The sequence below is a fragment of the Microcaecilia unicolor genome, chromosome 1 (genome assembly GCF_901765095.1).
Source record: "Microcaecilia unicolor chromosome 1, aMicUni1.1, whole genome shotgun sequence".
Lineage (NCBI taxonomy): Eukaryota > Metazoa > Chordata > Amphibia > Gymnophiona > Siphonopidae > Microcaecilia > Microcaecilia unicolor.
Window position 1 is genome coordinate 625,980,045 of NC_044031.1, and position 17,479 is coordinate 625,997,523.

The following is a 17,479-nucleotide window of genomic DNA, read 5'->3' on the forward strand; positions in this document are numbered from 1 at the left end:
GTTACTGCAGAACTGCCAAGGGGGTGCAATTTTTAAGTGGAATATTCTGACCACACATCCCAGGCTGGTTTATGCATCAGCACTGCATAGCAAATGTGCACAACTTCTAACCTCACAACAGAAAATGTTTGCCATGTGATTTGAAGTTCCTGTAGCTAAGCCTCCCACATTTGGGGGAAATTTCCTGCTCATTGCCTGAGGCTTCACAGGTCTGTTACTGGGAGCCCCAAAAAGGCCATTAATAAAAATTGGTTGAACACTCAAGTCAGCATTTTAGTAATTCTGCTTGCATTAAGGGAAAGTAGTGCAACCCATAACTGACTTATTTTAAGGAAGCGACACATGAGCCTTCAGATGACTAGAACTTACAGATGAGGACAGGATGTGACTCCGTACATCTGGCTTCTAAGTACAAGAAAGACAATCATTACCAATAACAAAATAATACATTTGCTCACCATAACACACACATTTATTTGTTGGGATACCACCACTATTTTTTGATACATTTATTTCAACATGTTTTATTTGAACATTTCTTTGCACATTCAATGGCTCTTTAAATAATGTGTCCATATTGTAATAAGAAATGGGTTTATGATTTATAGGTTTCTGTCACAGCCCATATGTTCAGGGAGCAATATACTCAGGATATGTCTAGGTATTAGATCCTCTGGCAGGCAATAAGGCACTCAGGATACATCTAGTTATTTATTCTTCCGGTAGGTGATAAGATACTTGGGATACATCTTGAGTATTAGATCCTCTGGCAGGTGATAAGATACTCTGGATAGGCCTGTGTATCATTAAATATAACAAAATAGTTGGATTTATGGTGTTGTCCACAACACTGTCATAGCGGAATGGATACATGTTCTCTTTCAGGGGCGGGGCTTTCATGTCTGGGCTTCCAGCAGTGAAATCTCCGGTCAAGGCTTTCACTACAAAGACATACTTGTTTCCTTCTGGGGTTCGTGGAGAATAAAAATCTTGCACTGACATCACCGATTTAGCTGCAAAATAGGCGCCTTGTCCATACAGAGTCGCTGGAGAAGAATCATTAAAACAGAGAGCATTAGCCAAGATCATGTGCTGGTACCAGGACAACCTGTATATACAATGCTCTGGCATGTAGGGCAGGGCCACGCGAACATGAGAATCTAAGCAATAATGAGACTGGCAGCCAAATTTACTTAACTTCATCTTGCTGCTCTAATTAACAAACTGGAACTACATAAATGTCTATTACCAACAGGACATGTAGCATTTCCTTATTAACCTCATTGCTATATATGAATTAGGTAAATATGACATTGCAAATAGTTGGCAAGACTTAACTTTCTGCTGCTCTTCTCCACTTTTAGCAAATAAAGGTCACTCTTTGTTTATTCCACATCTCATAGAGGGGATCAGAGGAGAAAGACACATAGTTCAGGTTTCCTAGCTCACCATTCTTGCCACAGAAACTTCGGTTGAAGCCATAGTGACAGATTTCACGGCTGCTGGCTTCTGTGGTGCCATGATACAGTCGGCGCTCCACGGGCTGCTGACAGCCTGCTTGTACCATAGACTGCTTCTTCAGACGGTACTGCTTGTAGAGGAGGGGGTTAGACAGTCGTTCCACCTGCAACAAGGAAAGACAAAACCTTGACAGTCATTAAAACGAGGAGGGATAATCAAGTGGGAAATTAAATACAAATCATTTAAATCAACATCATTTCAGAAGTGAGGATTTCCACAGAAAGTCGAGAAGTGAGGACTTCCAGAGCAGGACAAATCTTCACTGGTAAGGTGTTTGCTGGTAAGCTTTTAAAACTTAGGAAAGATAGATTTAGAGTTAAATAGATTATCTCAGGGTCTTTATAGGTTACCCTACTTATTTAGCAAAAGGTAGTTTAAGGAATTTAGGGTTTTCCTCATTTAGAATTTAAAGACTCTATTACAGTTTCATAGGCTAGTAGTTAAGGGGCTATTCTAAAGTTTACCATAGCATCAGTGTAGAGCAGAACTGATAGTCACAGGAAATCCCAGCATAGAATTTTAACTTTAGTTTTGCAGCACAGCTTAGCCGGTTCCATTATGGAATACAGAGCTGATAGTCACAGGAAACCTCAGTAGACAGATTTAGGTTTGCAACACAGCTTGGTTAAATAGATAAGTATTGCCATACGGGGACAGACCAAAGGTCCATCAAGCCCATCATCCTGTTTCCAACAGTGGACAATCCAGGTTACAAGTACCTGGTAAGATCCCAAAACAGTACAATACATTTTATGCTGCTTATCCTAGAAATACGCAGTGGATTTTCCCCAAGTCCATTTTAATAATGGCTTATGGACTTTTCTATTAGGGAGCTATCCAAGCCTTTTTAAAACCCCGCTAAGCTAACTGCTTTTACCACATTCTCCGACAACAAATTCCAGAGTTTAATTGCATGTTGAGTGAAGAAACATTTCATTGCATGCACCCTAATCCTAGTATTTTTGGAAACAGTAAACAAGCGATTCAAGGCTACCCATTCCACGCCACTCATTTTATAAACCTCTGTCATATCTGCCCTCAGCTGTCTTTTCTGCCTTTCCTGATACGGAAGTCGTCCCATCCCCTTTATCATTTTTGTCACCCTTCTCTGTACCTTTTCTAATTCTGCTGTATCGTTTTTGAGATGCGGTGACCAGAATCGCACACAGTATTCGAGGTGTGGTCACACCATGGAGTGATATAAAGGCATTGTAACATCCTCATTTTTGTTTTCCATTCCTTTCCTAATAATACCTAACATTCTATTTGCTTTCTTTGCTGCCTGGTCTGTGACTCCTAATGTGGAACCTTGCATTATGTAGCTATAGTTTGGGTTCCTCTTTCCCACATGCATCACTTTGCACTTGCTCACATTAAATGTCATTACAGAGACAGAGATGCTGTAAGGGGGGGGGGGGCCAAGGAGGGACAGAGTTGCTGCATCAGGAAGGGCAGGGAGGTTGAGAGGTAGGGGAAGCCAAGAAGAAGAGAGGTGCTGGACAGGGAGGTTAGGTAGGGAACAGAGATTCAAATGAGAAACAGAGAGGGCAAGAGATGCTGCACTGGGGGGGGGGGGGGGGGGGGACGGGACTTGGAAGGACAAGAAAGGAGAGAGGTGCCAGGACCTGCAGGGAAAAAAGGAAGAGGGAGAGATGCTGGCCCTGGAAAGGGGAGACAGAGCAGGAGCGAGAGAAGAGAGAGGAACACTTCCTGGACCCCTGGGTGGGAGGGGGAAGGTGGAGGGAAGAAAGAGAGAAGCTGCTATGTGGCGGAGGGCATAGGGTCACAACAGAGATGTTGAACAGGGCAAGAATAGGGACACAGAGATGGAAGATGCTCAACATGGCGGGAAGACAGGGATGAAGCTGGGTCAGTTAGATAGGGAAGCAGAGAGAAGATGGATGGTGGACATGAACAGAAAGGAAGTGACAAATGGACAAGGAGACTGGCAAAACAGTTAAGAGGAGAAAAAGGAAAGCAGAAACCAGAGACTGGGACCACTATAATAAGCAAAATAAAATGACTGCATAAAGATAGAAAAAAAGAGTTTTGTTTTCTATTTATTTATTAGAATATGTCAGTTTTTAGAATGTGCGTCTGCCACATGGCTGCCTGAAGCCCACGAGAAAAGCCTCACTCGTTGGCTTTCCATCTGCAGCACAGTGGTGGTAAATCTCCAGCTTTGAGAAGGACCTCCCTTGGCATCTCTGAACTCCTTTACTTTTGCTTGCAGGGATACCGAGCCCCGCCAGCCAAATAAATGGACTGCCACTGCTCGTTTCTGGCTCTGAGAAGCATGCCAAGATTTCTCATGCAAGTCTGTATGAGAATTCTTGGAATGCTGCTCAGAGCCAGACACAAGCAGCAGGGAATGTCGGTAGTCCATTTATTTGGCTGGTGGGGCTCGGCATCCCTACCAGAAAAGTTGCTAGTGTGGCTGCACAGGGGGGAAGGGGAGAGAGTAATGCATTGTCCCCCTGGTCCACCCCCCCCCCCCCCCCCACCCCCAGCATACCACTGCTCCTATCCCATGACTTTCTAATTTCCTCTGGAGTCTTTTGCAAGGTACTTTGTCAAATGTCTACTGAATATCATCTGGCTCACTTTTATCCACATATTTATTCACCCCTTAAAAAAAATGTAGTAAATGATATCCCTTGGCTAAATCCACATGTGAAAAAAAGGTGAGTCGGTGAATATAGTGTACCTGAATTTTCAAAAGGCATTTGACAAAGTACCTCATGAAAGACGCCTGAGGAAATCAGAAAGACATAGGATAGGAGGTAATGTCCTATTGTGGATTTAAAACGATGCCTTTAATAGAAGAACTAACTACTTGTTGGTCTCATGCACACACACACAGAGTGACACGGGCTGCACATACTGCAGCAGGACATGTTTATCCACTCCTACCCTAGCTGAGATAGTATTTAATCACCTCTCTGAACACATACGGAACTTTCTTTAAAATGAGTCCCCTTCTTTTCTAATTCCTCTTACCTATCTATATGTTCCATCTTTGCTTATACCATACACTGTCTATTAAAATGTTTTATTATGTATTGTGTTGGCATCATAAGTAGTATACTGTACATACTTTGTACTGTTATTTGAATATTTTTATTGCTGTAATTGTCTATTGCTTATGCTTGAGTTGTTCTTGCTGTACACCACCTTAAGTGAATTCCTTCAAAAAGGTAGTAAATAAAACCTAATGAATAAATAAATAAAAAGATAGTAAAGAGAGAATAAGGTTAAATGGTCAGTATTCTCAATGGAGAGGAGTAGATAGCTGGGTTCCCCAGGGGTCTGTGCTGGGACCACTGCTTTTTAAAATTTATAAAAGATCTAGAGTGGGAATAACTAGCAATGTAATTACATTTACTGATGACACAAAGTTATTCAAAATTGTTAAATCACAAGAGGATTGTGAAAAATTGTAAGAGGACCTTACGAGATTGGGAGACTGGGAATCCAAATGGCAGATGACGTTTAATGTGAGCAAGTGCAAAGTGATGCATGTGGGAAAGAAGAACCCAAACCGTAGTTACGTGATGCAAGGTTCAACATTAGTAGTCACCACCCAGGAAAAGGATCCAGGTGTCATTGTTGATGATACATTGAAACCCTCTGCTCGATGTGCAGCAGCAGCTAAGAAAGCAAATAGAATGTTAGGAATAATTAGGAAAGGAATGGAGAACAAAAATGAGAATGTTATAATGCCTTTGTATCGCTCCATGGTGACCAGAATTGCACACCTCAAATACTGTGTACAATTCTGGTCACCACATCTCAAAAAGAGATATAGTGGAATTAGAAAAGGTACAGAGAAGGGCAACAAAAATTATAAAGGGGATGGGAAGACTTCCCTATGAGGAAAGGCTAAAGCAGCTACGGCTCTTCAGCATGGAGACAAGACGCCTGAGGAGAGATATGATAGAGGTTTATAAAATACTAAGCGGAGTGGAACAGGTAGAGGTAAATCGCTTGTTTACTCTTTCCAATAATACTAGGACTAGGGGGGCACACAATGAAGCTACTAAATAGCAAATTTAAAACAAATCAGAGAAAATATTTCTTCACTCAACAAGTAATTATACTCTGGAATTTGTTGCCACAGAATGTGGTAAAAGCAACTAGATTAGCTGGGTTTAAAAATAGGTTTGGATACTTTAAGAAAAAAGTCCATAAATCAATATTAGGATGGACTTGGGAAAATCCACTGCTTAATTCCAGTATACACAACTCTATACGGGAAGAGCAAAGTTACTACAACAGCAATCTATTATTTATAAGGGGACGTCTCATACTGTCACGCAGGCACACTGTAACATGCTTATATTAAGCCTCTGCAGTTGTGACTCAGTATAATCATTGACTGCCCCCAACCTCCAGCAGTGCACAATATTTGCTTGTAGTGAGTTTACTAATACTAAGTTTTAAATATAAATGTCCATGTGCAACATTGTGTTTACATCATATTTTGTTGTTTTTTTTAGTGCACTACCATTAAAGTTCTAAAATTCAAAAGAGCAGTAATGCTGTTGCAATAGACTTGATTAGAATGCAAATAAATAACTTATCTTGATATTACTTGAAGCTACGAGCAACTTTATAGTCCTTCATATCCATATAATTGCATGTCACTCGTGCTGCTAAAGTTTCGCTTGTCAAAGTTTAATTATGTCTCCGGTGTCCGGACAGTGTGGATACAGGTTCCATCTTCTCTCCAGGATGATCCGATGATCCATATAGCTTCTTCTTTTCCCCAGGTATCCCAGGTTCTGCAGCACAGTGGTGGTAAATCTCCAGCTTTGAGAAAGACCTCCCTTGGCATCTCTGAACTCCTTTACTTTTGCTTGCAGGGATACCGAGCCCCGCCAGCCAAATAAATGGACTGCCACTGCTCGCTTCTGGTTTTTCAGCAGCTCCAATATTGTTTTTCACATACAATGCCACTCTTCCACATCTTCGGCCCTCCCTGCCCTTTCTAAAAAGATTATAGCCCGGTATGGTCGCATCCTATTCATGGGAATCATTGAACCATGTCTCTGTAATAGCAACAATATCCAAGTTTTCCTTAAATATCAGTGCTTCCAGATCTTGAACCGTTCTACTTAAATTTCTTCCCAAGGATCCTTTTTCCTGTCACAGAAAAAAATGTAGCCCATCATTACAGTGCAGCTCATGATTTTGCCATGTACTACCCCCATCCTCCTATGTATCTGAAACCTTCTTCTTTACGCCAAACTTTGAGCCACTTATTGAATTTCTCCGTTTTACGTAGTCTTTCTTCACCCTTTCCACATGTAGGAATAACTTCAGAAAAAGCCGCAGTCCAAACCAAAGACTTCAGTCCCTCCCCAAGCTTCTGGATGCTCTCTGTGCTCCAAACTTGCTATTGTACCCAGGAGGTTTACATCATCAGTGTTAGAATCCTTACTCTCTTCTCGGATCGTTCACTATTTGGTTTTTACTTCTGGTAGAGAAGGATCCTGGAAGGCACTTCATTAGGTTGGGTCCTTTGAACTGTGTTCCTAATTTAATGCCTCCGATAATGGAGTCCCCTAGCTATAAGAATTTTCTGCTTTGCACAGATCTTTCATTATTTTGGGGATGTCTCTTAGATTATATTCCATTCTTTGCCTCTGGTTTCACATCAGTACTTCTTTTTTCAGCATTATAACGCTCCAATGGTTGGGAGGGTGACCTCTGTGTCACAGGTCATAATCTACCACAGCGTAGCATGACCCATCTATTCCTCTATTGCTTTAATCTCTGTGGCAGTGCTGGTGGTCAACTGGCTGGGAATCGAGAAATTCTGGACGCTTCCTTAATTGATTTCCTTCTTGAGGTTGTTGATTTCATCTTTCAAAGTAGATATCTGAAGACAGATGGGGCAAGCTCTAAGGTTCCAGATTATTTGCCTTAGAACTAAAGCCCAACACGTGTTGCACTGAATGAAGGACATGTTGATGTGGTTCAGAAGAGTGAAAAGGGATGTAAGCATTGCCATATTGGGACAGACCAAAGGTCCATCAAGCTCAGTATCGTTTCCAACAGTGGCCAATCCAAGTCACAAGTACTTGGCAAGATCCCAGAACAGTAAAACAGATGTTGTGCTGTTTATCCTAGAGGAGGTGGTAGAGATGAAAACGGTAATGGAATTCAAAGATGTGTAGGATAAACACAAAGGAATCCTGTTTAGAAGGAATGGATCTACGGAATCTAAGCGGAGATTGGGGGCAACACCAGTAATTGGAGAGTAAAACCAGTGCTGGGCGAACTTCTAAGGTATGCGCCCTAATCATGGCTACATGCCCCTCCTATTTACTAAAACACATTCCTTTGAACATTTGAATTGGCTTACTAGGATTTATCAATGTAACATTGTCAAAAGGACATTATCCTGCAAACATTGCTAATACTGTGTTAACTCCAATTCCAAAGAACATTGGAGATCTTACTACTGTAGAAAATTACAGACTGGTTTCAAGTATTCCATGAATTGCCAAATTAATGGAATCTGTAATTAATGGAGTTTGTAGTCAATATACAATTTTCCAAATACCTTTTTTCTTCTACACATCTGCACTCATCGCAACATAGTTTTAGGCAATGCACAGCACAGACTTTTTTTTTTACTTGTTCTGATAACTGAAATAAGGAAACACTTTAGTAAAGGGAAACAAATTATCCTTCTATAGTTTGATATCTCGGCAGCTTTTGACGCAGTTGATCATCTTTTTATTTATTTATGACATTTATATCCCGCATTAGCCCGAGTAGAACTCAGGTTCAATGTGGCTTACATAACAATTAGAAAAGCATGAACATCTTCAAACTATATTAACAGAAGTAATATCGGAAGATGGCCGTCCTTCTCCCAGGGTCTCCCAAATCGGCATAATCAAAAGCCGATTTTGGGCGTCCCTGACTGCTTTCCATCACGAGGACGACCAAAGTTCCCAGGGGCGTGACGGAGGTGTAGCAAAGGCGGGACTTGGGCGTCTCTAACACATGGGCGTCCTCGACCCATAATCGAAAAAAAAGGGCATCCTTGACGAGCACTTGGACGACTTTACTTGGTCCTTTTTTTGTTACGACCAAGCCACGAAAAGGTGCCCAAACTGACCAAATGACCACCGGAGTGAATCGGGGATGACCTCCCCTTACTCCCCCCTAGTGGTCACTAACCCCCTCCCACCCTCAAAAAAATAGTTTAAAAATATTTTGTGCCAGTCTCAAATGTCATACTTGGGTCCATCATAGCAGTATGCAGGTCCCTGGAGCGGTTTTAGTGGGTGCAGTGCACTTCAGGCAGACGGACCCAGGCCTACTCCCCCCCCTCCACCTGTTACACTTGTGGTGGTAAATGTGAGTCCTCCAAAACCCACCAAAAACCCACTGTACCCACATGTAGGTGCCCCCTTCACCTGTAAGGGCTATGGTAGTGGGTTTTGGGGGCTCAGCACACAAGGTAAGGGAGCTATGTACCTGGGAGCAACTTCTGAAGTCCACTGCAGTGCCCCCTAGGGTGCCCGGTTGGTGTCCTGGCATGTCAGGGGGACCAGTGCACTACGAATGCTGGCTCCTCCCATGACCAAAGGGCTTGCATTTGGTCGTTTCCGAGATGGGCGTTCTTAGTTTCCATTATTGCCAAAAATCAGAAACGACCAAGTCTAAGGACGACCATCTCTAGGGACGACCTAAATGTCAAGATTTCGGCGTCCCCGACCGTATTATCGAAACAAAAGATGGACGCCCCATCTTTTGTTTCGATAATACGGGTTTCCACGCCCCTTCGCCGGGACGTCTTGCGAGGACGTCCTCAGGAAAACTAGGGCGCCCCTTTCGATTATGCCCCTCCACGTAATTTAAGCTAGTTGAAATACGGAGGAAAAAAGGTAAGGGCTAGAATTAGCTGGGATAGACAGGAGTAGTGGGATGTGGGACGAGGTAAAAATTAATGCCATGAGTTTGAGAAGAGTGCTTATTTCCTTAAAGGCTAGACTGAAGTGAGTTTTCAGTAGACTTCAGAATAACTTGGATTCCAGGGCTCTGTCCTTTCCTGGTTCTCTTCCTACCTCTCCCTCCGCACCTTCAGTGTTCACTCTGGTGGATCCTCTTCTACTTCTATCCCTCTGCCTGTCGGCGTGCCTCAGGGTTCTGTTCTTGGTCCCCTCCTCTTTTCTATCTACACATCTTCCCTTGGTTCATTAATCTCATCCCATGGCTTTTCCTACCATCTCTATGCTGATGACTCCCAAATCTACCTTTCTACCTCTGATATCTCACCTTGCATCCAAACCAAAGTTTCAGCGTGCCTGTCTGACATTGCTGTCTGGATGTCTCAATGCCACCAGAAATTAAACATGACCAAAACCGAGCTTCTCATTTTTCCCCCCAAACCCACCTCACCACTCCCCCCGTTTTCTATTTCTGTTGATGGCTCTCTCATTCTCCCTGTCTCCTCAGCTCAAAACCTTGGGGTCATCTTTGACTCTTCTCTCTCCTTCTCTGCTCATATCCAGCAGATCGCCAAGACCTGTCGTTTCTTTCTTTACAACATCCGTAAAATCCGCCCCTTTCTTTCCGAGCACTCTACCAAAACCCTCATCCACACCCTTGTCACCTCTCGTTTAGACTACTGCAATCTGCTTCTTGCTGGTCTCCCACTTAGTCACCTCTCCCCTCTCCAATCGGTTCAAAACTCTGCTGCCTGTCTCGTCTTCCGCCAGGGTCGCTTTACTCATACTACCCCTCTCCTCAAGTCGCTTCACTGGCTCCCTATCCGTTTTCGCATCCTGTTCAAACTTCTTCTACTAACCTATAAATGTACTCACTCTGCTGCTCCCCAGTATCTCTCCACACTCGTCTTTCCCTACACCCCTTCCCGTGCACTCCGCTCTATGGATAAATCCTTATCTGTTCCCTTCTCCACTACTGCCAACTCCAGACTTCGCGCCTTCTGTCTCGCTGCACCCTACGCCTGGAATAAACTTCCTGAGCCCCTACATCTTGCCCCATCCTTGGCCACCTTTAAATCTAGACTGAAAGCCCACCTCTTTAACATTGCTTTTGACTCGTAACCACTCGCCTCCACCTACCCTCCTCTCCTCCTTCCTGTACACATTAATTGATTTGATTTACTTACTTTATTTTTGTCTATTAGATTGTAAGCTCTTTGAGCAGGGACTGTCTTTCTTCTATGTTTGTGCAGCGCTGCGTACGCCTTGTAGTGCTATAAAAATGCTAAATAGTAGTAGTAATAGTAATAACAAATAATCAATCATCGGTGCATTTGATGGTTTTAGGTAAGGAGTTCCAAATTGCAGTGCCTTGATATGAAAAGATAGCAGTATAGATTGTTTTATAGGTTACTTTCTTACAATTCAGGAAATGTAGAATAACATATTCTCTAGATAAGGGGTAGGCAACTCCGGTCCTCGAGAGCAGCAGGCAGGTCAGGTTTTCAGGATATCCACAATGAATATGCAGGAGATAGATTTGCAAGCACTGCCTCCATGGTATGCAAATCTATCTCATGCATATTCATTGTGGATATAGTAACATAGTAGATGACGACAGAAGAAGACCTACACGGTCCATCCAGTCTGCCCAAGATAAACTCATATGTGTATACCTTACCTTGATTTGTAACTGTCTTTTTCAGGGCACAGACCGTATAAGTCTGCCCAGCAGTATTCCCCGCCTCCCAACCACCAGTCCCGTCTCCCATCACCGGCTCTGGCACAGACCGTATAAGTCTGCCCTCCACTATCCACACCTCCCAACCACCAACCCCTCTTCCCCTGATATCCTGAAAATCTGACCTGCTCGCGGCTCTCGAGGACCGGAGTTGCCTACCCCTGCTCTAGATGATTTAGAGGCATTATGTGAGGGTAATTCAGTGAGGTTGTTCATGTATACTGGGGCTGAACCATACAAATTATAGCTTGAATGATAATCTATCTTTACTGACAGCCAATGCAAATCGTACAGAAGGGGTGGTGCCTTGGTGAAGCATGGTAGTCTGAATATGAGACATGCAGCAGTGTTTTAAGCGGTTTTTAGTTCTTTGGAAATTCCCTTTAAGTCCTGCATAAATAGAGTTGCAGTAATCAAATTATATTAGGACTAGGGATCGAACTAGGGTACGGAAGACTGATTTGTGAAGAATGGTCTTAGTCTCTTCAATTTCCATAATTAATTGAAGTCACAAGACCACTTTGGTTATCTAGAGTGAGGAATTAGTCAATTGTGACTCCTACAATTTTCATAGTTGAGTCACAGGGATATGTGATGGTAAATGATTTAAGATTTATAGTATCATGAGGATTAGTAACTATTAAGAATTTAGTTTTATTGGCGTTGAATTTTAATTTGAAATTGGATGCCCAAGATTCCATTAGAGAGATACCTAATCTGATGATATGAGTAATTTCATTTAAATTCTTTAGTGAAAGGAATATGGATGGCAACAACTGCATAAATGAATGTTGGGTGACCATTTTTCTCCAGTAAATTGCCTAATGGAATCAACATGATGTTAAATAGGATGGGGGACAATGGAGAGCCCTGGGGCACTCCACAAACAGGGGACCATGCAGATTAAATTGTACCAGATTGTTTCACTTGATATGATCTAAGCCTGAGAACCATTTTAACACAGCTCCACAGATTCCATTATGGTCAAGGATGTTTAGAAGGATATTATGATCAACCGTGTCAAAGGCACTGGACATATGAAAATTGGAGTATTAATATTTTAGTACCAAAACTAAGTTTCAGTACTGTGAGGTCTAAAACCGGATTGTGAGCTATGTAAAATGGAGTGAAGTTGGAGACAGTCCATTAGTTGGTGCGTGAGACTTAGTGAGATGGGGTTAATGGGAAATGTTCTTAACTGGTTTGAGGGTTTCCTGAAAAATAGTTAATATTGCATGAGGAAGAATGGGGTAGTATCCTCCTCTTGTTCCACAGGGATCCCCAATTGCACCTTTGTTGATTAATGTTTATTTGAACTCACTGGGGACATTTCTGACAAGGTCGGGCATCTTTGTTTCTCTTACGCAGATGATATTTTCCTTTTATTTCTGGAGAAAATTCAAACACATTAATTTAGTAGATAAATGGACATTGCTAACTTTCCTAAGTTAAACAAAAAACAAAATTAGTTTATTTTGAGAACTTCTCAGAAGTACTATCTAAAGAACCTAAATTACCCATGGGTGAGTAATTAAAAATAGAAAAAAACAAAGTCTAAAGTTTTGGGGATCATGTTGGATTCTAGACTGATTTTCTAACGTCAGATTAATGAATTAACTAGAAAATTTTAAAATTTGCACTAACTTTTAAAAAGGAGATAGAGCAGCTTTTAAACTAGAATGGGGGCTGGGGGAGCAGACAGTCGCCCAGGAGTGCATGGTTCAGTGTGGAGTATCCTTGAAGGATACTATTGAAGCAGGACATTTAGGGAATCCCAGTACAGAGGGTTCAACAATGCTTAAAGTAAGCCACGTGCGCTTAATGAGAGAGCAGGATAAGGACGTACATTATCCCCTTCAACTTCTAAGCAGCTTGTACATCAAAGGAAAAAACACAATTTGAAGTGCCTGTATACAAATGCTAGAAGCTTAAAAAATAAGATGAGAGAGTTAGAATATATAGCACTAAATGATGAGGTAGATATAATAGGCATCTCAGAGACATGGTGAAAAGAGGACAATCAATGGGACACTGTGTCAACAGGGTACAAATTGTATTGCAATGATAGAGAGGATCAAATTGGAGGGGGGGGGGGGGGTGGGGGGAGTTGCACTATATGTTAAAGAGGGAATTGAGTCGAATAAAATAAACATTCCACATGACACAGATAGCAGCGTGGAATCATTTTGGATAGAAATTCCATGTGTGAAGGAAAGGAGTATTCTTGTAGGGCTGTACTACCATCCGCTGGGACAGAACGAACAGATGAAGAAATGTTTACGGAGATTAGGAAAGCTGGCAAATTGGGCAACGCTATAATAAATGGGTGATTTCAATTACCCCACACTCAAATATTCCATGGAGTAAATAATCACAATCCACAAACAAATCTCCACCATTTTATTCTGTTATCTCCAGAAGGGTCATGTGAAGCAATATCAGCAATTTATCCAAACTGTGGAGAAAAAGAAAAGGGGAGAAAAAAAAAAAAAAACGACTTCAGAAACCATGAGATTCACATCCACTTGTAAGGCAAACCTTCATATCTGTGGGTGGTTCTCCCCAATCATTAGTCATAAAAAAAACTCCACCTAATTTTCAATTCTATAACAAAAATGACCGAAAAAAACTTTTTGAGATACAGAATATTCACTTGGAAAGCTTGTACTCGCAGTGAAAGCTTCAAACTAACTTCATATTAAATAAGCAATACTGATCTTGGTGAAATTTACCAAGGTTCTAGTGTGGATTAGGAATTGGCTACTGGACAGAAAACTGAGGGTAGGGTTAAATGGTCATTTCTCTCAATGGAGGAGAGTGAATAGTGGAGTGCCGAAGGGATCTGTACTGGGACCAGTACTATTTAACATACTTACACGTGTGGACTGTGAAATATTGCAGGAAGACCTTAAGTAATTGGAAGACTGGGCATCCAAACAGCAGATGTGGACAAATGCAAAGTGATGCACACTGGACAGAATAATCTGAATCACAGTTACCTGATGCTAGGGTCCACCTTGGGGGGGGGAAATCAGAGCTCAAGAAAAGATCTGGGTGTCGTTGCAGATAGTACGCTATAATCTTCTGCTCAGTGTGCAGTGGTGGCCAAATGAGCAAACAGGATGCTAGGAATTATTAGGAAAGGGATGGTGAATAAGACCAAAAATACTATAATGCCTTTGTATTGCTCCATGGTGTGCCTGCACCTTGAGTACTGCGTTCATTTCTGGTCACCGTATTTAAAAAAAAAAAAAGATATAGCGGAATTAGAAAAGGTTCGAAAAAGAGCGACCAAAATGATAAAGGAGATGGAACTCCTCTTGTATGAGGAAAGGCTAAAGAGGTTAGGGCTCTTCAGCTTGGAAAAGAGACGGATAAGGGGATTAAGGTCTACAAAATCCTGAGTGGTGCCCCAGCACTGGCCCATCTGTCCAGCAATGATCAGGGCACAGACCATAGAAGTCTGCCTGGCACTGGCCTTGTTCTCCAGCTACTGAATCTGTCCAGCCACAATCAGGGCACAGACCGTAGAAGTGTGCCCGGCACTGGCCTTGTTCTACAAAGACAAAAAAGGAAAGAAAATCAGGTAAAGGAAAGGGGAGGGAGAAAGCTTGTTTGGATAAAGGAGTCAGTTCAGGGAGCAGATGGGATTAAGATGGGAAGAGAATGACAAGTAGAAAGGGCTGGGACACAGTTCAGGGGGGAGGAGGAGAAGGTGGAGGATACTGGACAGCACTGAGAATTAGTGGGCAGGTAGAGGATGGTGTGAAGGATCTGCTATTCATACCTTTATAATTTTGATCTTGTTCTGAAAGTCCTCCATCGTATCATAGAACGGTCGCACCACTTGGCGGAACTCTTCTGTGGATTCATCTACAGGCTGTAACTCGATCTGATGCTCTGTCTCAGAGAGACCCTCCTCTGAGGGGAGGGGGGGGGGGAGGAAAAAAAAAAAAAAAAGACATAAAAAAAACTTTAACAAACCATATATAGATGAAAATTTACTATGTTATGTAACAAACAAAAAACTAATAGACAGTGAAATGCTAATAGAAATTAGGAACTCTTACTAAGTAGATAACACAATAGTAATGGAAGATTTGATTTGCCCCAATATTGGTTGGCAAATGTCTCATCAGGACATGCCAGGGAATTAGTTTCTAGATACCATAAATGACTGCTGCATGAAGCAGTTGGTCCAGGACCTGATCAGAGGGAAAAAGTACTTTACATATTAGTTCTTACTGGTACACAGGTCATGGTTGAGGGGGGGGGGGGAGAGGGAGGAGACAATGTGATCAAATTTGTCATTACCAGAACATGATGCTAAAAGAAAAAAAAAAACCCTAAACAAAGAACTACTGCTGTAGCACTTAATTTTGAACAGGGAGACTATGACAAAATGAGGATTTAGAAAACAAATTAAAAGGAACTATTGCCAGGGTCAACTATTTGCATGAGGCATGGATGGAAGTGTCGATTCCCCTTCTATAACCAAATCAAAATCTATAACTGGTTAATGTGAATTAGTCATTTATTTTAGAATTGCATACAATAGCCTGTTAACAGGGGGGGGGGGGGGGGGGTGGGGGAACCCAACAGGGACATTTCTCTCCTGGCAGGTTCTCCTGCCTAAGTTTCAAAATGGATACATTTTTATAGACTCTACCATAGATGTGGTAATCAATCCATTCCATTCAAGGAGTGACAAATACAAACATGAGGGGGTGGGGGTGGGTTAGACAGAAAACAGACAAGACCACAAATATATGCCCAATGAGGAAAAAAGCAAACATTCCTACAGACAGCTCATCTCTTAGCTATTGCCTGTAGTTACCTGGACAATCCAGAGGCTAATAGGTAAAGGCTGAGAGAACAAGTCAGTCTGTGCATTTTCTACCATCGAATGTAGAATATTTTCCTTAAGTATTCTAGACTAACATTAACCATTTATTTACCAGATTCCACAGAAGGCAGATAAAATGTATTCCATGGAGCAAAAACATTCAAAAGAAGGCCAATGTGGTTTAATAGTGAAGTGGAAGAGGCAGTGAAAGCCAAAAAGGGAGACTTTTGGAAAATGGAAAACAGACCTTAATGAAGAAACTAGGATGAATACAGGCACTAACAAGTTGGATGCAACAACTAGTAATGCAGGTGAAGAGAGACCTTGAAAAGAAACTTGCTGTAGAAGCAAGAGGGGAAACCCCTTGAGAGAGTTGGCTGGACTGCTTGATGACCAGAGAGTAAAAGAGTGCTCAGGAAAGATAAGGTAACACCACAAAAACTAAACACATTTCTTTGTCTGAGTCTTTAAAGCACATCACTGTATTGTATGTGTCTAAAGGATATAGAGATCAAACTAACAAACTCAAGAGCAACAAATCACCAGAACCGGAGGGCATTCAAGAAACACAAACAGAGAAAAATGAAGGCAGATGAAGACCATATGACCTTTCCAGTCTGCCCATCCACTTTCAAAGGTTTTTCCCACTTGCTTGTACAGCAATCTTCTTTTCAAGGTCTCTCTTGGCCTGCATTACTAGCTGTTGCATCCAACTTGTTAGTGCTTGCATTCACCCTGGTTTTCTTCACAGGGTCTATTTCCCATTTTCCGAAAGATTCCCTTTTGACTTTTACTGCCTCTTCCACTTTGCTATTAAACCACAGTCTTGTCATTTTTCTATGTTTCTATGAATGCCATAGAGTCCTGAAACAGCTCAAACATGAAATTGCTAACCTAATACTAATAATCCCAAGTACAAGTACAATTTGCTATATTCTGAGTTAACAGTTTACAGCCCAGTAAGTCAAAGCTGCCTAAAAAGCAAATAGAATATCAAGGGTTCTCTGAAAAGATATGAAGAACAAAACTGACAATTACCATTACGCCCTGTATAAGTCCCTGGTACGTACACTGAGTACTGAATGCAGTTCTGGTCATCCCATCTCAAAAAGGATATATGGCTCAGGTATTGTAATAAAGTACTGTATGTGTGCATATATCCCTCCTTTTAGAGTATCAACCATCCATTTGTACCTACCCTCTCCTCCAATTCCCATTTCCAATGTAGCTTTCTCATGCTGTCCAATTTCTCCCGTGGAGGAACTGATTCTGAAGGAATGTCTGCATCGCCTTAGAGATTTTAAAGGAGAGGGAATCCAAAAGCCAAAGCAAATATACAAAAAAGGCACAAGAGGCCTTCAAGAATGGGGGCAACTCAGCTTCACTTTATTAAGCAGACAC

At 41.9% G+C, this 17,479-nt stretch overlaps 1 protein-coding gene across 1 annotated transcript in view; it reads right to left on the minus strand.

The window, feature by feature from the left end:
* Nucleotides 1-757: 757 nt before the first annotated feature.
* Nucleotides 758-17,479, minus strand: part of LOC115481447 (protein mono-ADP-ribosyltransferase PARP10-like) — an 82,211-nt gene continuing 65,489 nt past the window's right edge. Inside the window, 4 exon segments of the mRNA XM_030220575.1 lie at nucleotides 758-822; nucleotides 825-1,046; nucleotides 1,450-1,624; nucleotides 15,020-15,153. Of these exon segments, the coding sequence (XP_030076435.1) occupies nucleotides 758-822; nucleotides 825-1,046; nucleotides 1,450-1,624; nucleotides 15,020-15,153 (596 nt within the window).